The sequence below is a fragment of the Corvus kubaryi genome, unplaced genomic scaffold, assembly GCF_017639235.1.
Source record: "Corvus kubaryi isolate FWS band 111438036 unplaced genomic scaffold, C.kubaryi_AGA036_p1.0 37395, whole genome shotgun sequence".
Taxonomy (NCBI): Eukaryota; Metazoa; Chordata; class Aves; order Passeriformes; family Corvidae; genus Corvus; species Corvus kubaryi.
The window spans coordinates 7,471,815-7,493,858 of NW_024581134.1; the positions used below are offsets into that span (position 1 = coordinate 7,471,815).

At 55.4% G+C, this 22,044-nt stretch overlaps 1 protein-coding gene across 6 annotated transcripts; it reads left to right on the forward strand.

Annotated features, from left to right (window-relative positions):
- Positions 1-376: 376 nt before the first annotated feature.
- On the forward strand, positions 377-20,653 carry PHKA1 (phosphorylase kinase regulatory subunit alpha 1). 6 transcript variants are annotated; one of them, XM_042040257.1, is made up of 34 exons: positions 377-485; positions 592-709; positions 813-971; positions 1,459-1,506; positions 2,040-2,208; positions 2,576-2,658; positions 2,834-2,914; positions 3,341-3,439; positions 3,554-3,700; positions 4,023-4,076; positions 5,967-6,089; positions 6,206-6,301; positions 7,036-7,143; positions 7,325-7,403; positions 7,834-7,968; positions 9,018-9,127; positions 9,760-9,904; positions 10,862-10,940; positions 11,349-11,524; positions 13,252-13,428; positions 13,804-13,898; positions 14,064-14,203; positions 14,326-14,482; positions 14,643-14,722; positions 14,922-15,000; positions 15,087-15,216; positions 15,592-15,693; positions 16,093-16,208; positions 16,506-16,544; positions 17,534-17,578; positions 17,824-17,994; positions 18,497-18,550; positions 18,688-18,888; positions 19,140-20,653. In XM_042040257.1, exons 2-34 carry the CDS (start codon positions 632-634, stop codon positions 19,311-19,313), a joined length of 3,729 nt encoding a protein of 1,242 aa, XP_041896191.1. In that variant the 5' UTR covers positions 377-485; positions 592-631; the 3' UTR covers positions 19,314-20,653. The 6 variants fall into 6 exon arrangements, with proteins under 6 accessions (XP_041896191.1, XP_041896194.1, XP_041896193.1 ...); XM_042040260.1 differs by having other exon boundaries at positions 11,349-11,428; XM_042040259.1 differs by lacking the exon at positions 16,506-16,544.
- The last annotated feature ends 1,391 nt before the right edge of the window (positions 20,654-22,044 follow it).

The window sequence follows — 22,044 nt, forward strand, 5'->3', positions numbered from 1 at the left end:
GTGCGTGTGTCCATACAGACCCACACTGGTATGTGTATCCGTGTGTCCGTCTGTGTGTCTATACAGTCTCACACCAGTACGCGAACTCATCTGTGTGTCCCTGCGGTCCCACACCAGTCCGTGTGTCCGTTCCACACCGGCACAGGTGCGTCCGCGCGTCCGCCCCTGTGTCCGTGCGTCTGCCTCTGTATCCGTATATCCGTGTGTGTGTGTCCGTGAGCCCCTCTGTGTATCTGTGTGTCCGTCCGTGTGTCTGTCCTTGTATCCGTGTGTCCGTCCTTGTAGCCGCGTATCCATACTCAGCGTTGCTCGGCCTTCGCCCGGCAGGCGGCCCCGCACGCCGCCGCTCCCCCGCCCTCGGAGCCGCCATGGCGGCAGGTCCTGCGCAGTCGGTAGTGAGCGCCCCGTGGGCCGAGGCCGCCGCCGGCGAGGAGCGCAGGGCAGCGCGGCTGGGGCGGCCGCTCAGGGGCTGCGGTGGTGCTCGGGTACGGCCATCGGCGGCAGGGACCTGGCTGTGCCGCGGGGCGGAGCGGGGAGGGGAGGGGCGGAGGGGGGCGGGGGCTCTTGAGAGGACCCGTGCCGTCCCGCCAGTGCCAGTGCTAGTCCCGGTCCCGGTCCTGCTGCCGCCGTCATGAGGAGCCGGAGCAACTCAGGCGTGCGTCTGGACAGCTACGGGCGCCTGGTGCAGCAGACCATCCTTCGCCACCAGGTGCGGACCCTGCCCGGGAATGGGGAGCAGACCTGCGGCCCCGGCGCGCCCCGTTGGCCGCTGGGCCAGGCAGTTCCGTGGGAACGGTGTGTCCCTTCCGCAGGACGCGGTGACGGGGCTGCTCCCCGCCAGCGCCGACCACCAGGACGCCTGGGTCCGGGACAACGTGTACAGCATCCTGGCGGTCTGGGGTCTTGGCCTGGCCTACCGCAAGAATGCCGACCGCGACGAGGACAAGGCTAAGGCCTACGAGCTGGAGCAGGTAGGAGGGAGCAGGAGCCGGAGGCGGGGCTGGTGTCACCCGGGGACTGCTGTCACCCCGGTCTGGTCAGCCTTTGGCACAGCTGGGCCAGGGGCCCAAAGGCAGTGCAGTGAGGGCAAGGACACGGGTGTCCCCCGACCCAGGAGGCAGTAGGAATGGATGTCAGAGCCTGCTCTTCCCAGACCACACTGGAGCCCAACCAGAGGGTCTAGACCTCTGGCTCTGGGATGATCTGGGGCCACAGCCCTTCTCTCAAGGGCTGGGGAGCCATGCCCTGCAGCCATGTCCTCTGTCCCGCTGCACAGCATGGCAGCCTGGCCTTGCTGGCAGACCAAGAAATCTTCCCTCTGCTGTTGCCCAGGGGCTGTGAAAATGTAAGTGGGGGCTCTGATTACAGACGCTGAGCCCCACAAAGGTCAGCAGCCAGCTGATCCTGAGTCAGGGCTTCTCCTAGAGATTAACAAACCTGTTTTCCTTGTTCCTGCAGAGCGTGGTGAAGCTGATGCGGGGGCTGCTCCAGTGCATGATGAGACAGGTAGGGGCTGGGGAGCAGCTCTGAGTGTCAAGTGGTCTCCCTAAAGCCCAGCTATGCCACAGAGTCCTAGCTGTGCCAGCCCTCCCCAGCCTTCCCTGATGAGCAGAGGGAAGGCCCCTTCCAGCAAGTCTTGAAATAAGTTCTGAGTGGGCATCTGTCCTGGGTGTGATTGAAGTTCCAGAGCTGTGGGCTGGTGGCCAGTGGAGGCTTTGCCAGCTGCTCCCTGTCTCTTGGCCTGGCAGGCGCTAGGACTCTGCAGTTCTCCTCCCTGAGGGCGTTTGGGGTAACCCTTTTCCCTCTGCATGGTGCAGCTGTGGCAGTGGGCCCTCCACTGCTGCAGTCCTGTGCTGCAGTGGCATGTGAGCCTGCACTCATTGCCTTGGTGCACGGAGGGGCTCAGCCCAGGGGGTGGAATTTCTGCCCTGCCAGGCACAACTCCATATTCTCCACTCATGGCATGGAGCAGCCCTTGGCTCGGGAGCTGTCTGGAGACAGGGTTCAATGAATGCCTGCGTCTCTTTGCCCTTCTCAAGGTGGACAAAGTAGAGGCCTTCAAGTACAGTCAGAGCACCAGGGACTGCCTGCATGCCAAGTATAACACCCACACCTGTGCCACTGTGGTAGGAGACCACGAATGGGGTCACCTACAGATGGATGCTACTTCCCTCTACCTCCTCATGCTTGCACAAATGACGGCCTCAGGTAATGCTGGGGGCTGCCATTACAGCTTTGAGCGTGCTGGTCTTCAGGTTCACGAGAGTCTCAGTTTGGGTGCAGCTTCCTGGGTGCCAAGCTGCTGCAATGGCTTCCCTGATCCCCACTATTTTCTTGTGCTCACAGTACCTGAGGTGGGTTTGGGCCCCTTGATGTCGATCTCTCCAAAAGCCCCTGTTTGTCTGAAGCCTTAGTGCTGCCATAAGAGGTGGGAGTGGCGATGGGGTCAGCTAGGACGTGGCTCCCATTGGGCAGGCATGCAGTGGGGAGGAGTCCTCCCTGGGTTCCTGCAGCCCCATCCTGGGTACTCTTGTGGGCTTGGAGTGGCTAATGTGAATTCTTCCCTGTGCTTCAGGCCTCCACATAATTCACAGCTTGGATGAAGTCAACTTTATCCAGAACCTCGTGTTCTACATTGAAGCTGCCTACAAAACTGCGGTGCGTAGCATGTGCTGGGGAAGGGGGGTGTGCTCCAGTGGTAGAGATACTGCACTGGTGTCTAGGAACAGCTGTGGGTTCCCCCTGAGCCACACCAGCACCTTCTGGAAGCACCATGGATGGGTGGGATTCAAAGGCTTGCTGGGTGTGTTCTGAAACAGTGCCTGGTTCACAGGACTTTGGCATATGGGAGCGTGGGGACAAGACGAACCAGGGCATCACCGAGTTGAATGCCAGTTCTGTCGGCATGGCCAAGGTGAGCTGGGAAGAAATGCTGGCTGGGGGGGAGTGAGGAGCACCAGTGGCCCTGAGATGCTTTTTGACAGGACAGGCTGGGCATGTTGAACTGCTGAGTCTCAATGCCCCATGCAGTGATAGGATCCTGGGGAGCAAGACTCTTCTTCTTGTACACTGGGATAAAACTGTGCCCTTCTAGCCTGAGTTTTGCCTGAACTGGGAGTGAAAAGTTCATCGGGGGTGTGTGGCAGAAATGTCCCAGGCCCTTTTGATGTCTGGAGCTGTGGTCCCATTTCAACCAGAGATGTTCTACAGCCACAACAGGATTCAAATTCTTTTAAATTTGGGCAGTGCTTTACACACAGCAACTAGCATGGAGTGAGAGCTCTTTCAGATGAGCAGCGTGGTGAAGGACATGCCTCTTTGGGTCTCACCGTGCTTGCAGGCTGCCCTGGAGGCACTGGATGAGCTGGATCTCTTTGGAGCCAAGGGAGGCCCACAGTCAGTGATACGGGTGCTGTCGGATGAGGTGCAGCACTGCCAGGTGAGACCCACGCAGGCGCTGTGCTGTTGCAAGAGGAACTGTGATCTGCTGGGTTTGTGGTGTGAATGATGCCTGGCCTGACAGCCTAACAACCTTTCCTTCCCCTTTGCCCAGTCCATCCTCCACTCAATGCTGCCCAGGGCCTCCACATCCAAGGAGGTGGATGCCAGTGTGCTCTCTGTCATCTCCTACCCGGCATTTGCTGTGGAGGACAGTGAGCTGGTGGAAATCACCAAGCAGGAGATTATCACCAAGCTGCAGGTGAGCATCTCTGCCCTTGTCTCACTGTTCCCAGGAGACAGCTGCAGTCCAAACTGTTGTAGCCCTTTTCTTTCCAAAGACATGTACAGTGGTGGGTTGCTGGGGCATGTCCTCTCCCAGTCTGCATGACCTGTGGCAGGGGTGTGCAAAGAAGCAGCCCTGTGTGCTGTGGCCCCAGGCTGTGATTGTGGTACCTGAGCGCTGGGTGAGCAAGGGAGGGGATGTTTGGCCGAAGGAAACACCGTGCCCCTGCTTCTGCATTCAAGGTACAAGATATCTCACACTGTGCCTCCTGCTCAGCAAATCTTTCTCTCCCTTCCAGGGGCGCTATGGCTGCTGCCGCTTCCTCCGGGATGGATACAGGACTCCCAAAGAGGTGTGTGTCCTCAGCCCTGCTGCCTGGCAGAACTTGACTGCCAAGCAGCAGCCCACCTGGATGCAGCACAAAGGCTGTGTTGGGGACCCTTGGGAATACAAGAGCCCTGAGTAGCCCTAAGCAGTGTCATGGATCTGGGCAAGGCTTCCCAAAATGCCAGAGCTCATTGCAGAGGTGGTATGTCTTACCCACACCCATAGCAGACGGCCAGAGGCTGGCTCTGCCTGCATCCTGGAACCCGGTGGTGTGTCTTTCTTAGGCTGGGAGAAGGTGGAACCAGTGCCCAGCATGGGAGCCCTGCTCAGGTGGGCTCTCCCAGGGCTGCACCTGAGCGAGGGCTGGAGATCTGGGGAGGTGACTGTGCAGAGCCATAACCCAGTGGCCTCATCTACGACAGCTCTGTCGCTGTTGCGCACAGGGATGGCAGAAAACGACATGAGTTCAGGTCAGAGAAGCATGGTCAAAGCCAGAGCTAAGACCACATTTAATGGAAAACTCATCTTTTATAGTGTGGTTCGCAATAAAGAAATTACATGATTGGCCTATTCACCCACCACCTCTAAAGGTGATAGGTTGAGCGGTATAACACCCATCTGTAAATATTATTTTTCCATGTACCCAAAACAATATGCAGTTCTCATAACAATTATGCAGCTGCAAAGAGTTTACTTTTCTCTAACTGCTTTCTCATGAGAGACTGCGTGAGAACAGAAGCTTCTCACAGGAAAGCTGTGAGAAGCTTGTGAGAAGCTGCAAGAAGCTCTCTACCAGCTTTTTAGCATCCACACAGGTCTGGAGGTCACAAAGCTGCTTCTGTCTCTCCTAGACCAGCTGTCAGCTTGGGTACTGCCAGAATGGCCCTGGGAGCAAGTGGAGAGTTTGCTGCTTTGGGGAGAGAAAACAGGAAAATTTTATAAGCAACAGTCTCATTTGATAACCACTGAACTAGGAAATGATACTCAGAGGCTCTTAAGTCATCACCAGCTGTGCTTCTGAACACCTGCCCATAATAGGCAGCGTGTGTGGCTGCCCCGCTCCAGAGCGAGAGAGAAGCAGGAGCATCCCCAGTCCAGTGTTGCCAGCGCTTGTGAGCTTTGGCAGCATGCAGAGTTGTGGATTACTTACTTCTGGGGAGCTGTGAGTCATGGAAAGGGCAGCGGTGCCTTCAGAGGCATTCAGCTAGCTGGAGTCAGGTGGGATTTTGGAAGCTTATGGCTGGAGTGCAGGTAGAAGACATCTGCATCTTCTGTCCTCTCTGCCTGAATAGTCTGCTAAGGCCAGCGCTCTCCCTTCTCTGCAGCAGACAGAGCAGTTAGCAGGGAGGGCCGAGGAAAGGGCACTACACCACACAGACCTGAGGTGGGAGGACTCTGTGCAGGCAGCTCTTCATCCTGACAGCTTCCCTTGTGTCAGGCTCACAGTGGCACCACATGGCAGGAGGGCCCTGGAGGGACTTCTCTGGCCCTGTGTGACCAGCCCAAGCCCTCTCAGCTGGCTGGGCCAGCTTGATGATGCTGGAGGAGACAGATGCTGAGGGGCTCAGGCAGAGCAGGCAAGGCAAAGGGGACCCAGCATGGCACAGGGGATGTCATGTTGTTGCTGTACAACAGCACAACATCTGGGGTGTTCTGGGGGCTCTGGGGTGCTCTCCTGGGGACCAGGTACACCCCAGGAAGGGTAAGTCTCTCCATCATCAATGCAGGAGTCTCAGGAGCAGGTAGTCCAATGGAGGAAACAGAGGCTGCAGTTGAAACTGCGTTTCAGCTTTGTCTTGGCCATCTACAGAGGAGGGCTGGGAGGACATTTGAGGCTGGGGTCTCAGGAGGAGGAGAAGCCCTGTCAGTTTGAGAGGATCCTGTTATGTACCACCTCCTTTGATGTCACTTACAGGACCCCAGACGCCTCTACTATGAACCTGCAGAGCTGAAGCTGTTTGAGAACATTGAGTGTGAGTGGCCTCTCTTCTGGGCATACTTGATGATTGATGGGATTTTCAGTGGAAACATGGAGCAGGTAAGAGAGGCAGGACCTACTGGGCTGGTGAAAAAAAGTCCCTGGCAGGAGAAGTGTGCAGGGGAAGGATGCAGGGAGCCGTGATCGGTGTCAGATTCCCTCTCCTCTCTTCTCAGGTGCAGGAGTACCGGGAAGCCCTTGAGGGGGTTCTCATCAAGGGGAAGAATGGGGTACACCTGCTGCCAGAGCTGTACAGTGTCCCACCAGATAAGGTGAGTGATCTTGTGCTATGGTGGGAAGCAGGAGCGTCTTACAGAATCACAGGATATTCTGAGTTGGAAGGGACCCACAAGGATCATGAAAGTCCAACTGCTGAAACTCCTGGTCTCTATTAATTTTAAGTGCTTATTATGCCAAATTGTTAGTGAAGGGGCAAATGTAATGCATGGAAACCTCATGTATGAAAAGGATGGCTTGGAGCTGTTATGAAACCATGTTGGATAAAAATTGGTTTTTTTCCCCCAAAGCATTTCTTACTCCCATACGCAAGAGTTATTTGCTGATAGTCTGCTTTCTTGGAGGCTGAGTGCTCCAAGAGCTCAGGACAAGCAGACCTGGGCTGAGTAGGTGGTGCTGAGCTCCTGTTCAGTGGTGAGGGGATTTGTGTGGGACTGGGGTAAGAGCAGTGGCCTCCTGATGCCCAGGTCATCCAGGGGAGATAAGCTCCTCACCAGTATCAGAAAGCATCTCTGGGAGCTCCTGGGGCATGTCAGTCGTTCTAGTGGGATAGTCTGAGCAGCTGATCTGTTGTCTGACACGGATGCCGGGGGCAGTCATAAGAAGAGAGGAGGCGTGTAACCAGGCTCTTTCGGACCCTCTGTGACAAATGCTGTTGTGGGGCCTTGTTTTAAACCTTGAACTGCTGGACTTCAAGATGCAGTGAGAATGCTTCCTTCAGCATCCTGTGTCTGTGGATCCCTTCTTGACCTCCTGGCTTGTCTTCCAGGTGGATGAGGAATACAGGAACCCACACACTGTGGACAGGATACCCATGGGCAAGCTGCCACACATGTGGGGACAGTCCCTCTACATCCTGGGTTGTCTGATGGCTGAGGTAGGGTCACCCTGAGTGCTGGGGAGGGCTGTGCGACCAGGTCTTGAGCTGTGAAGGTGCAAATGCTGCCACTCACCACGGGGAAGTCCCCCAGGACCTCTTAAAGGTGGGTTGTCCATAGGCATCACCCGTTCTATCCTGCCCATAAAATGTTAATCTCTTTATACCTTTTTTCCCACAGGGGTTTCTAGCTCCCGGTGAAATAGATCCCCTCAACCGCCGTTTTGCGACTGTCCCTAAACCTGATGTGGTGGTCCAAGGTGAGGGAAAGGAACCAGTCCCAAACCCCTAAGCCTGGCAGGTGGGGGGACTCTTGCTGTGCAGAATTCGCAGAGGTGGCTCTGGGATGGCTCTGCTTACTGGGTTGCTGCCAATACAGCCCAGTCTCAGCTCTGGCAAGGTGGGTGGAAGATGGGTTGCAAGGCCTTCCATTTCATTCTGTGTTGACCCACAGAACTATCACGTGCTGCAGCCTCCCCTGCAGAGAGGTTGAAAACTGTCTTCCTGCCACTTGGTGGGGAAAACTTGTGTGTATAGAGTGTTAGGAGGGGCAAGGCAGACTTGTGCAGTGGGAGCTGGTTCCCAAGGGACCCCAGACAGCTTCCTCTCTATGGGGTGGTGCCTTGTATGTGTCCCCAAAGGCATGGGGCAGTGCTATCACACCCTTGTGCCTCTGTTTTCCATCCGCAGTGTGTATCCTGGCCGAAACAGAGGGAATCAAGGCAATCCTGCAGAAGGAGGGCATTGATGTGGAGACTGTGGCGGACGTCTACCCCATCAGAGTGCAGCCTGCTCGCATCCTCAGTCACATCTATGCCCGGCTGGGTGAGCTGCACTCCCTGCTCCTGCAGCAAAAGGGGTGCAGAAGGGTCTCTCCCACCCCTGGCACTCCTGCTCATAGACACTCGTGTCCTGCTCTCTGTCTGGCTGATGAGGATCCTGCTGCCCATTTCTAGGCCTGATAAAGCCACTCGTGCCCAAGGGGAACAAGGTGGCAGGCAGTGCTGTTCAGCATGATTCTGACAGGGATAGAGCTTTGGCTTGCAGTTGCACAGTCACCCCAGGGACAGACAGAGACTCTGATCCCTTTGGGTTGAACCTGGTGTGGGCAGGAGTTGTCTTCTGTTCCTGTATTCAGATCTGGGTGGGGGAGGCCAGCCAGACCCCAGGAAGTCCCTGGGCCGTCCCTGTCAAAAAGAGCCTGAAGCTCAGGCAGTATGGCTGTTGCTGGGGGGTGGGCAGGGCTGAGTGTGACGGGAGGATGTGCTCACCTCTGCATGCTTGCTTGCTCCTTGATGCTGCAACCCCTCGGGCATGGAGTTTGTTGTGCAGGAGCCAGAGATTTAGTGTGGGCCAAAGGAGACATCTGATCTGCTGTGATTTAATTTGGCGGCTAATTTAGGCCACCAAAAGGCCAAGTGTGACATGGGCAGGGGGAGCAGCCTGGTAGCTGCCAGAGCTGATGAGCAAGGAGTGATGCTGTTGCTGCACCATCCTGGGCTTTGGGAGTAATCCAGGAGCAATTGGAATGCTGATAGAGCTGTCAACTTTAGGGGGGCCAGCCCTATGCAGAGGGGCACCTCTAGCCCTGCTCCAGCTTCTGACATACCCAAAGACCAGGAGGTGTGACATTGCAGAAGTCAGGAAAGGCTGTGTATCGCTGTTTCAGCATGTCTCTACCCCTCTGGGCAGGTCTGGGGACAGAGAATTACTGTCCCTTCGAGCTGTACCAGCTTGACACAGGGTTCTGGGGTATCCCAACCACAAACCAGCACTTCGCTGCTGGTTTGTAGCAAGAGTCCTGGCACTACTTGCTGCTGCAGCCCCTTTCATGAGGAGGCTTGTACTAAAAACTCCTCTTCCTGCCCTCCCAGGCCGCAACAAGCAGATGTGCCTTACTGGACGGCCCTACCGGCATATGGGTGTCCTTGGGACCTCCAAGCTCTACAAAATCAGGAAGAGCATCTTTACCTTTACCCCACAGGTGGGTGACATTGCACAGGCTCATTCCCAGCTATTCTGTGTTATGAAACTGGGCAGGATGTTTCTTCAGTGGCTGGGTTATGTGTGACCCAGCACTCTTGGAAGAGCCTGGGACTGTGGAGTAGTCCAACTCTGTGGCATGAGGCAGCACAGTTAGTGGTCCTGGCTGTGTGGATATTGCAAGGTTGAGCCTTCTAATGATCAGTATTGGAAGAAAATCTCTGCTCACGCTGACAAGGACACCAGGAGGAGGCTGATGGCAGGCCAGAGGACAAGCAGTGTCCAGGGGACAAGCAGTGTTGCAAGCCTAGCACTATGGGGAGCACATGTTTGCTTGGAAGAGGCACAACATGGACTGGCTGTGTGGGGCCTGGATGCTGCTGCTGCTGAGCTGTGGCGTTAGTTACCTCCTCATATTTGTTAGTGGCCAGTAGCTGCCCTGGGGGTTGAGGGTTCCTTGCTAGGCTGTACTAGCACCTGCCAAGTAAGGTGGGATGAGCCATCAGTGCAAAGGAGCTGCCCTCAGGGCAAGCGTGGCCAGCTTGACCATGTGCCTGTGGGAAGACATGGGTGGCACTATAAGAACCTGGTGACTGCATGAAGGGCCCATCACGTCTCCTGCTGTCCTCACAGTTCATAGACCAGCAGCAGTTCTACCTGGCTCTTGACAACAAGATGATTGTGGAGATGCTGAGGACGGACCTCTCATACCTCTGCAGCCGCTGGAGGATGACTGGGCAACCAACCATCACCTTCCCCATCTCCCACACCATGCTCGGTATAGATACTCCAGCGTCACAAGGCATTTGACTAGAGCAGCCCTGGGAAATAGCTCTGCAGGAGGGAGTGGGGAGATGTGTGACCATCTCAGTAACAGGGACCTGGTGAGGCTGGAGTAGCTGGTAGTGTCCTGTGAAGAGTTTACTGCTCTGAGGAGCCACACTGAGTGGTCTGGCATCTCACAAGGCAGGGCAGGGCAGCTGGTCTGGCATCTCACAAGGTTGCCTGTCAGGCACTAATGCCTGCAGCTCAAGGGCTGTTTGCTGGCACTAATTGAATTGAATACAATTGAGGCTCCAGACAAATAGGCTTGTGGGAAGGCCTTTTCGGAGCAAGACCAAAAAAGCAATTTGTGTATACAAGTGTTCTTGATGCTCTTTCTGCATCTTCACTCTTCCCTAAGACTGAGCACCTGCTAAAGGCTTTCCTAGTCAACAGAGAGGGGAAAACAGTAAACCAGGAGCAAAGGCACAGAGCAGAACTGGCTTGCCTGCAGCAGCTCACAGCTTCCCTGTGAGCCTGGTGCAGGGGGGTGACTTTGTTCTGCTTTAAGGCCTTTCTGTCTTTCCTTGTGTATTTGAAATCCCCTTAATTTCTCAAGCATGCCTTTTGCTGTGGTGCCTCTTGCCCTCAACAGCAGTCCACTCATCTGCTGCCTCATGTGAAAGGCAGAGACAGAGCAGGGGGCTGTTAGGTGCTGCTGTCTGGTACTGTCAGCTTCAGCCCATGGTGAAGCCTGGAGGGCATCCTGGCCTGGTTTTCCTTGAATCCAGCCTGGACAGCCCAGAATTTCCCTTTTTGGGTGGTGCTCTTGGTACCACAGTCTGACCATGTACCCCAGAGTAAGGGTCTGGCCATGGTGCTTTGGGTGTCTGAATGCCCACCTGGTCCTGGCTTACTTGCTGGGAGCAAGTTTGAGCGTGAGAGCCTGACTGCCTGTGCCTCTTCTACACAGATGAAACCAGCAGCAGTGTGCACCCCACGGTGCTGGCGATGCTGCAGAAGCTGCAGGATGGGTATTTCGGTGGCGCAAGGTGAGTGCAGCTTCCTGCAGTGCAGGAGGGAGAGGGCTGGTGGCCTCCAAGAGCCTGGTTATGAGGATACCTGCTAGGCAGAGCATAGGCTGTGGGGGAGCAAGCTGGGGAGGATACACTGGGGTGTGCTAGGCTATCAGTGTGCCCTGGGGCTATGATCCAAACAGAGGAGATGAAAGAGAGGAGATAGCTCTTCATGTCCTCAAACCCATGGCTGCAGGATTCCTCTGATAGCTTTTGGGCAGCCCTCCCATGCCCACCCGTAGCTGAGAGAGTTGCAGACAGCTAATGTAGACACCGGTGTGTGTATGCTCCTGGTGAACGTGTCTCTCCCCATCAAAAGGCCTGTGAAGCCAAGGGTATCACCTCCCCTTTCCTCTCCGTGTGACCTCCCTGTCTCTTGCCCAGAATTCAGACCGGTAAATTGTCGGAGTTCCTGACAACGTCATGCCGAACGCACCTCAGTTTTATGGACCCTGGGCCAGAGGGTAAGGTCTTTGCCAAGAGTTACAGGCTCAGCAGTGACAGCTTTGAGAAGCTAGACACCAAGGAGTGGCTGCATGGCTTGCAGGCAGCAGAGGATGGTAAGGGAGAACAGGCCAGTCACTGCTTTGGGCTGGCAAATGCCTAACTCACCCTTGCACCCATAACACCCAACCTCCCTGCCAGCATCCACCGCTGTGTTCTTCATGTGCTTGGGTTCTCACCCTTTTCCCATCTGACCCTCTGTCAACCTTGTCTGGAATAAGCGGCTCTGACCTTCATAAGCTGCTGTGTGGAGAAGAGATAAAGGGTTGGCAGCCTGCTTCCGCTTGAGAGATGTGGCTGAGGGTCTTTGATGCAGAAATGGCGGTGCGGAAGGTGATAGCACAGTGACCAAGGTGGTGGGGAAGGGCCACCATGTCCCTAATTAATCTGGTTTTTTCTCAAAGCCTTTGCCCCTCCCCTGGGCAGAGCTGCTCCAGTGAGTGCCAAATTGAAGCCTTACTGCTGTGTAGAGAGTACCTGAGAATGCCTTAGCCCATCACAGCATGAGGGACCCCACCTTGTGCTGGGACCATGGCAGGTTACAAGTTTTGCTGTCCCCCATGCAAGCAGGCCTGGGGACATCTCCTATGTGACCTAGCACTGATCATTATCAGCCTTCCCACTATCTGTTTTACCTCTGCAGCTCCTGCAGCCAGTGTCTGCACTGCTGGGACTCTGTTCATTTTTCTTGCCCTTCTCTCACTTCGCCTGCAGCCTCCTTACAGGCTGCATCAGGGTTTGTCCAAGGTGTCTGCTTTGCCTCCCAGCTCCAGTGAGAGGATCCGCCTGGCCTTTCAACAGCATCTCAAAGATGCTACATTTTAAGGTTTTCCCATGGTCAGATGCTGCACCCAGGCAGGTGAATGTTCTCAAGGGTGGTGCTTAGAGGATTTTTCCAGCCTAGCCTTCAGGCACTGGCATGAGGCATTCTCTCAAGGGGTGGAAAGGGGATGCCATGCTGCTTCAGGTGCAGTCTGCAGCTCACTTCCTGGGGCCAACACACCTCCGAGTTTGCCAGCTGGAGAGCAGCATAGCTTTGCCCTGGCCCACTGTAAGTGCATTGACAGGTCTGTGTTTTATCTGGGGCAATTCCCCCCCCCCAGGGGCACCCCCTCACTTTTACCTCCTGACTGAGCAGAGACCTGGCCTTTGAGCACCCTCTTCCATGCTGCTGTTAGCACGTGGTGCCTCTGATGCTCCTGATGTGGTGTTGGGAGCTGCTTGAAGCTGGGCAAAGAGCAAGGCAGAAACCATAACTCTTCCTGTAATTCCTACTTAGAAATAACTGTTGCAAAACCCACCTTGCCTTGCTCCCTTGCTGCAGTCCTACTTGGAGGATGCCCTTGCTGTGCTGGGGTGCTTGTAAGTGGTCTCTGCTTGGACAGGCTGCCCCTGGCTGTACCTCCCCACTTCTTCCCTGGAGGGATGGAGTGTGAGGGTTTTTCCACAGGGTTTGAGTGGCACACTCCTATCCTTGCTCGGGCTTGGATCAGAAACGTGCTGCAGCCCTATTGCTTCCTTTGTCAAGGGGGGACTCAGAGGGAGCCCCAGTTTGGGGCAGGCAGTGTCCCAGACAGAAGTCATGCAGGAACGGGGTGCTTTGTGTGCCTGGCTGCTGGCACTGTCCGTTAGTCCACCTGGCTGCCAGCACTGGCCCTACATTGTCACTTCATGCAGCCAGCAAAGCTTTGTCCCTGCTGAGGCACAGCTGGGAGCTCTCTGGGCTTTTGGGTGCCACGATTCAAAGTGGCTGAACCCCTGCTCTGCTGCCTTCACCTTCCAGAGGACACCTACGATGAGGTTACTCAGTACTTGGATCACCTGCTGCAGCACACGACTCCCCAGTCAAACCTTCCTCCCACCACCCAGCGGGGAGGGCTGAGCCGCTTCAGGGCTGCTGTCCACACCACCCGCGACCTCATGTCCCTGGCATCCAAGGCCAAGGACCTGCATGTCCAGAGTGAGTAACTCCAGCACCCTCCACACCTTCCCAGGGGTGAGGTTGAAGTGCTTTGGGAGCTTTCACAGCTGTATGATGCTGGGGTTCCTGTGGATTGCAGAGGAACTAAGCCTTTACCTGGGCAAAGGCACAATATGTCCGTCATGTTAGTCCTGGCCATGGAGTTGGTGCCTGTGCAGCCCCATGGAAACTCAATAAAGGATGGCAGCTCCCTGCAGTGTTCGTCTGAATGGGTAGACAGGAGCTGCTTCTCCCATAGCCAGCTTCTCTGCAAGGACTGCTGGGGGAGCAGAGTCAGAGTGTCTGAGGTAGTTTGGGGCACAGTAGTGGTAATTGGGGCTGGACATGTCTCTGCCAACCTTTGGTTTTTTTTAGATGTTGGGATGTATGTCCCCAGCAGGATCTTCCAGGCATCCCAGCAGTCGGTCAAGCTGCTGAGTTCACCCCACCAGCATGACTTGGATGGCAAGGTGAGCTCTGTCTCTCCCAGACTGAGCTATCCTTTCAGCTAGAGCCAGTGTCCTTGCAGGACTGCAAGGGGAAGGCTTGTTGTTTGATGAGGGGGAATATGCATGGGTCCTTTGGTGCAGGGTGCTGGTGGTGCTCATCAGCAGCACGGGTCTCCCTTCCCCCAGAGCCATGCACTCTATGCAGAGATGAACTTGCCCCGTGACGAGGATGACAACGTGGACTGCAAGGCACTGGTGGACCAGCTGCGCATCTGCCCCACGCTGCAGGAGCAAGCAGACATCCTTTACATGCTCCACATCCTCAAGTAGGATGAGCTCTGTATCCTGAGGGCTCACTATGCATAGAGGGGTTTGGCACAGCCCACAGGGCCTGCCAGGGAGCTGTGACAGGCAAGCTGATGAATATAACCCAGCACCTCCTTCGCAGGGGACCTGAGTGGCACACGGGGCTTGATAGTGAGCCTGGCCCCACTGTCAAGGAGCTCCTTACTGAGCTGTATGTGCGGGTGGGGGAGACACGCCAGTGGGCCCTGATCCGCTACATCTCTGGCATCCTCAAGAAGAAGGTTGAAGCTCTGGATGAGGTAACAGCTTTACAGCCAGCCTCTAGCAGGCTGAGGTCTGTCAGGGAGGAGGCAGCAGAGTGAGCAGGTGAACCATGACTGCGTCAGGTCTGTGTCCCTCTGCCTTGTGCTGAGCCCCCATATCCTCAGCTGTTGACAGTGGCTGCCTTTCTGTCCCCAGGCCTGTACTGACCTCCTGTCTCACCAGAAACACTTGACGGTCGGGCTGCCCCCAGAGCCACGTGAGAAGACAATCTCCACGTGAGTATGGCACCTCTCCCTCCCCAAGGATGCTGGGCTGTGTCTGGATGTGAGCCTGCTGCTCTGTGGTCCATGGGCAGGAGTGGCCCTGGGAGGCTGTCCCCAGCCTGTATCTCTCCTCTTGGGACTGTACAGACTGGGAGTATGCAGGGTTTGCTCTGCTGCCTCTCACCTGCTCTGCTGTTTGTTCACACCCCAGCCCGATCCCCTATGAGGAGCTTGTTCGCCTTATTGATGAAGCCAGTGAGAAGAACCTCAGTGTGTCCATCCTCACCCAGGTGAGGGGCCAGGTTGTCAGGGGACCCCACAGCTGGGTGTCTGCCCTGGTGAGCAGCAATGGGGTGATCTGCCTCTGCCCCTCCAGGAGATCATGGTGTACTTGGCCATGTACATACGCACACAGCCTGCACTGTTTGCTGAGATGTTCCGCATCCGCATCGGGCTCATCATCCAGGTGATGGCAACAGAGCTGGCACACTCCCTGCATTGTTCAGGTACATGCGGCAGGGACAGCACTGTAGCTGGGGTAGGTGTTGTGATGCTTTGGGCTCTGTCGGCCGGAAAAAAGTACTGTTAAAAGTGGGCAGCTCAGGCTAGGACAAGACCCTGCATGGAAGTGCCAGTGTCTGCAGCTGGACCTGTTCTTGAGCAGCACAAGCAAGTGATTGCACTGCAGTCTCCATCCCAGCATGTGTCGGGCTGGCATGGGGAAGATCTCATGTTGCAGGCAACACCTGGAGCTAGTGTATGTCCTTGCCAGATGAGCTCCTGTACCAGCGCTCCCCCTGCTCACAGAATGGCATGCAGGGTAGAAATGTCCTAGGAGGACTGTGAGGCAGGCTACAAAATCACAGTTCTCTTCTCTCCAGCTGGAGAAGCCACAGAGAACCTGATGAATCTCAGCCCATCAGACATGAAGAGCCTTCTCTACCACATCCTCTCTGGCAAGGAGTTTGGGGTGGAAAGGAGTGGTGAGTCTTGCAGCAGAGAGCATCTCAGGGAAAAGCTTGAGTGCAGAGCATGGCCAGATCTACATGTTCCTACCTGTGAGGGGTGTCCCTGTTCTCCCCCATGTTCGGCACAGATGCTTCAGTACTGGAGGGGTCCAGCAGGAAGCTCTGCTCTTCATAAAGATAGTGCTGAGTGATTTCTGGGGTCAAGCCCGAATCTCATGGCTATTTGAGCTTTGCTTAGTTTGGCACTTGACCTGGTTGGGTCTGAATTGAAGCAGTTCTGTTCTGCGCTCATGGGTCTCTGATGCTATCATGTTAGGGGGCAAGGGCATGCAAAGGTACCAGTGCCTGGACAGCGATGAGGGATGGCCATGCCTTGAGTGATGTTGCCCACTCTAGACCTCTCTTCCTCTCCAGTGCGTTCAGTGGACTCGTCGCTCACCACTGCTGTCTCCATCTGTGACATGGAAGCTGTCGGGACCACCAGGCCTGAGCACACTGGCCTCATCAGGCTGAAAAGTGAAATCAAACAGGTGAAGCCACTTACAACAGGTCTTGTGGGTGAAAACCAGCTACAGACCAGGCAGAACAGCTGGAAGAGTGGGAGACACAGATGCTTCCAGGAGCTAATTTTGTCTCTAGTCCTGCCCTCGGGGGAAAATTGGGGTGAACCTGGTAGTGGGTGGGGGTTGCTCTAGCAGTTCAGGGGGAGCACAGGGGTGCTTGAGAAGGTGCAGTGGTGGGGAGGACCATGTGGTGTCCCAGGTGTGGCTAGTGTCTTGGTGGGCATCTTCCAACAGCAGAAACTTGATTTCCTTCTTCTCTTGCAGCAATTGGATAAACGTTGGCAGTCTCTGCCTGGGAGTAAGGTGAAGCCCTCCTGGTCCTGCAGCCTCAGCTTTTGCCCCTCATGCCATGCACCAGGGCAGCTTCCCTGCATGCTCAAGTCAATGAGCTTCCCTCAGCTGCTGCAGCAATGAGTTGGCTTCCCCTCTAAGCAGGCTCAAGGCTGCTGTATTCAGGCTGGGGACGGAGGCTGGCTCCCTGGAAGAGGTCAGCATGGCTTAACATGCTGTGGCAGCCCAGGGCTGACCACTGCCCACAACCTTCAGGAGCTCCCCTTTGAGTGGGACCTGTTGTGTTTGGACTAGGAAGGTAAAAGGCTTCCCTGAGCTGTGGGCATACTGCCATTACAGCCAGCTGGGAGCTGTGCTCCGGAGCCGCTGTGCTCAAATACATTCCATTATACCCACAAAATCTGCTGAGCAGGATGGCATGATGCGTCCAGTGCCATGACCAGTAGTGACTCTGCTGGACAGTTCACTGGATCCTGCCTGCAGCCTCCCCAGGTATTTCTTCTCTGAGGAAGGAGGTTTCTGGTCAGCTGCAAATGGCAAGGACCTCCTCTTGTGCCTGGCATGTGTCCAGGAGGAGTCCTGAGCTCTAGAAGGTGTCTTGTTGTCCAAGAGACAGAGCTTGCAGGGGCCAGGCTGATGCAGCAGGTTTAGGGCCAACTTGCTGCAGTGTGAAACCTGACATCACAGAGGGCTGTCTCTGGGCAGTGACCTTGCTACTGGTCCTCCTGTCTGCTTGAGACTAAATCCTTGCCTGTACCAGCAGCCAGCAGAGCAGTAGCAGTCCTATTCCTGTGTGCAGGCCAGCACAAACCCACTGCTTCTGCGGCCCTGGCATGTGCAGCCCTCTGCAGCTTTCCTTTCAAAACTCCATCTCCAGCTCACCCTGGCCCTGGGATAACTGCCCTGTGACCTGACCCTGACCTGTGATGCTGGTGCTGTTTGCTGTGACCACTGCCCTGCTCTGGCATGGTCTGATTTTCATCTCTCCCTTTCTCTTTCAGCCCCTCAGTTTGCAGTCCGGGGACACCGACCTCAAGTCCTCTCTGGTAACCTGTGTTTGTTGGCTGCACACATGGGGTCTGTCCTGTTTGTGGCTGCAGGAAGGAGCTGTGCTTTGGGGGGTGCTGCAGGGAGCTGGGGCTGTAAGGTGGGCTTTGCTGGGGGCAGGGGTGGCAGCTCTGTCTTGGGAATGAGGCTGGAGAACTACAAACTCTTGAGCAGCAGCAGGCTGCATTCCTGAGGGATATTTAACTTTGCAGCAGTCTCTGTGGTTCTTGTTTTGTCTGCCCAGTCTGCTGGGCACACAGAGCTGCTGGGCAAGGGCTCCTTTTCAAGCATGCTGGAAGACCAGGGCAGTAAGGACAGCCGGCAGGGCCAGTGGCAGCGGAGGCGGCGGCTGGATGGGGCCCTTAACCGTGTCCCTGTGGGCTTCTACCAGAAGGTCTGGAAGGTCCTGCAGAAGGTGAGCTAGACATCAGCTGGTGCCTCTCCATGTATGTGAGCCTCTGGTCCCAGGCACCAGCCTTGCCACAGGGACTTAGACTCTCAGGGCTGGTCCCTGATGTTTAGATCTGTGCTTCATTACAAGGCCTGCAGCTGACCTTGGAAAGCTGTGGAAGACCTGCACTTGTAGTCTTGTAGGACTTACCTCAGCATGTATCTTGCATAGGGGAGCTGGGGTCTGCTCATGCATCAGGCAGACAGGGGCATGGCTAGAGCCACAGTTGAAGGTGCTCTGGGCACAGCCCATCCTCAGCATGGTGAGCCAGGGAGCAGAGCCCCATGCAGGGGGGCTCTGGCTGACACTGAATGGATGGGAAAGGAGTGATGCTATGTGGAGTCAGGAGGGGGAGCTGGGGTGCAGCATGCACCAGTGTTCAAGTGGGAGCAAGTTTGTGGGCTGGACCTGCATATCTTAGCATGGTTATCCAAACCATAACTATGATCTCCTTCTTGTTCTGCAGTGCCATGGCCTCTCTGTGGAGGGCTTTGTTCTTCCCTCCTCAACAACCAGAGAGGTAGGAGGTTCATGTGAATGGGGAGTGGGGCACATGGGTTGTTGTGTGCTGGTTACCCTGGGTGATTGCCCAGCATAGCTCAGGAGTTGAGCAGGTGATACAGTGCTCTAGGTACACTTCTTTCTCCCTCCTCACAGATGACCCCAGGGGAAATGAAGTTTGCTGTGCATGTGGAGTCTGTCCTCAACCGTGTGCCCCAGCCAGAATACAGGCAGCTGCTGGTGGAAGCTATCTTAGTGCTCACCATGCTGGTGGATGTGGAGGTGCACACCATTGGTGGCATCATAGCTGTGGAAAAGATCTTGCACATAGCCAATGACCTCTTCTATGAGGAGCAGGTAGGGGCCAGGCCTCACCCAGGGCTGCTGGCTACATTCCACACAGCTATGCAGGGCTCACCCACTTGGAGAGCCCTGCCTGTTGTCCCCATTGTGTTGATGGGGGACAGCAAAGCTGTAGTGTCTTCCTCCCACTGCTCACCATCAACGTGTCACACTCTGAGTGCAACAAAGGGTGCTTCGGATAGAAGCTGATAGGGGATTGCCTTTCTTCCTAATGATGCCTTTCTCCTTCCCTGTCTAAAATCCAGAAAGCCCTGGGCGCTGATGAGCACATGCTGGAGAGGGATCCTTCGACAGGCATCTGCAGCCTGCTGTATGACAGTGCACCAAGCGGCCGGTTTGGCACCATGACCTACCTGTCCAAGTCGGTGGCCTTGTACGTGTATGACTTTCTGCCCACAGATGGCTGTTCCATGCAGTAGCTCTTGCAGTTCCTCACTGGGTTGCAGGTGCTCTGGGAAGGTTGTTTCATACAGCTTGTAAAGATGGTTAGTTTAGTTACTAGGTTAGTTTGCGAGGCAGCCTCTGTCACCATCTCTCCTCCCAGCCCTGGCCTCTTGGTGGGTGAGAGGCCCTATGAGGAGCTCCACAGGAGGCATGTGTCCTAAACTGACCTGTGCCTGTGTGTGGCCTTTGGAGCAAGGAAAAGGCTGAGCTTTGAAGCATGCTTGTGTTAGAAGGTTCTGTCTGCATGACTCCTCCTGAGCCATCACCCCCAAAAAGACCTCTGTCTGAAGGACTTGGAAAGGGCTCCCCTGACCAGACCTGTGTGCTCAGCATTACAATGCTCTCTGACCAGCTCACACTCTCCCTCCCTCCAGCAGGTTTGCAGTTTTTAACCTCTTCCACGCTGCTTTTTATTGCAAATCTGCAGGATTTATACTAGTGTACTTGTTCTTCCTGCTACTATTGGAAAAGCTTTGCTAGAGGAATAGCGGATGGTGCATAAGCCTTTCTCCCAGTACATTCAAAATCAATATGGTCCAGCCCAGCCACAGCTGTGCTGCTTGGAAGCAGGCAGCCCCTCACCCCCCCCTCCCCTCCCCCTGGGGGTCCTGTGTGCGGAGCTGGGGAGGTTGTGGTAGCCAGGATCCCGTTTACCTCCAAGCTGTAGTACAAGGCTTCTGGCTGGCTGGGACATGCCAGTGGCAGCCCCTCTGTGCCATCTGCTCTATCCCGGGCAGGGGTGCTAGTGGCCAAGTCACAGGTTCTTGAGCTCTCATGTGCTCTGTGAAGCAGCTCTGAGCTGGCTGCTTGGTATTACCTGTGCAATCAGAGCCATGCTTTTAATGCTCATCTCTGGCCTCTGTGCCATCTCCCACAGCCTGGCACAGAGAGGGGTGGGGACACAGTGGATCCCTGCTCTGATCTATCCTGCAGCTCAGCCCCCACTCAGGATGGTGTGGTTGGACTGATGAGGATCAGGCACACACTCCACAAAATGGTGGAGGAAGTGGGGTTCCCTTTTGGCTTTCCCTCCCTAAGACTTCACGTGTGCTCCAGTATACTCAGCACATCGAGCAACAGGCCAAGACCCCTCACTTGAACCCTCTGACCTTGCAATGTCCCACAGCTTGTCACAGGCCAGCCTGATACCATCCATGTCCCCTTCCAAGCCTGGTTTACAGCTGTCAGTGAGCAAAGCTCTGAGCAACCTTTCCCCTTTGGGAAAGGTTGATCTCATCTAAAACCAGCATGCCTTGTTAAAAAACTATTAAAAAATCTGAAATTGTGGCAGTGACATCAGCCACCAAGCCATGTATTCAGAAGACTGAGTCCATCTCTTTCAACGTCACTGCCCACAACTGGAAGGACAGAGGAAAGAACCTGTGTTCCAGAATCCCTTACCAACCATCCCCAGGCCCTGAAGTCTCTTTTGATTGCCCTTGGACTATGTGCTGCAGCTTCATTGCCACCCGCATGGAAGAGCAGTAGTGGGTAACAGTCTGAAGCTGAACCCGGCTGGGAAGTTTCCTAGTGCTTAATCTCAGCCCCAGGGAGGCAGCAGACTTCCCCTAAGAGGACCGTCTGTGTGGCATATTGGATCCTCAGAAAGGAGTCACCTGCAACTCTAACCCATCTTTCTCATGGAGGTGGACGTGGTCTGTGGGTGTCACAGCCAGGGCAACACCTATGGTGTAGATGGACTAACATCCATATCATCCTTTGCCTGGCCTTCCATGTGAGAGCTTCGTACCTGCTCTACAGAGGCATGTGGGGAAGCAAGGTGGGCAAGGAGGGGGTTTGCCTCCACCCCCTCCTTTTCTTTAAGTTACTGTCTTCACCTGCCAAGGGAGGATACAGGATCCCCTTGAACCTGTGTATTTTGGGGTGGCATGTTCCTGTCAGGAAGGGCAGAGCCTGGTTCCACCAGTCTTTCTCAGACTCCCTTATGCCCCTTAACCTTTCTATGTTCTCTCATAGCTGAGCCCCGAGGGTGGGCAGATCTTGGCTGCACCAAACGTGGCTGTTCTCACCACTGCCATCCTTCCCAGTGAAAGGCTCTGGCACTCCCTGCACCCAGCAGCCTGGATGGCTGTGTGTTTTCATGGGAGCTCTGTCTGAGTGGCCACGTCCACTCTAGCAAGCACAGAAGATGTGGTTTCTGCTGGTTGGATGTCACAGCCTGAGCTCCTTCTGAGAGGGTGAGGGACAGCAACTGAACTTGAGCTGGCAGGGTGACAGTGCCCATGCCGTGTGCCAGCACCGTGCTCTGCCCATGCTGCCTGTGGTGCTCCCTGGGCTGGCTGTATGTGAGTGCAGAGGTGGCTGCCAGACAAAAATCGGCCACTCTGCTGTGGATAGGGCTAGCTCCAGAGCCAGATATTTTCTTCCGTGTGTGCCTGTGTTTTCTGATGTCCAGGTTGGTGTGGCCTCAAAGCCAGGTGGTCTCCTGGGGCAGCAGCTCTTCCGTACATGTGGCCATATGGAAAATCACACTATGAAAAGCCAGTGTCCATAAAGGAGAGAGAGGAGTCCTGCAACTTCATTCAAATAAAGGGAGAGAGTCCACTGGGACACCTGCCCGCAGGATTTTCTCTCTTGAGGTTTCAGAGAGCACAGCCTCCACTTATCCTAAGCTCCCGGCTGCATGTTGCCCTCTTCGCTTCCCTGTTGGCTGAGGTACTAGGAAGGTACAGCCTTCCCCAGTCA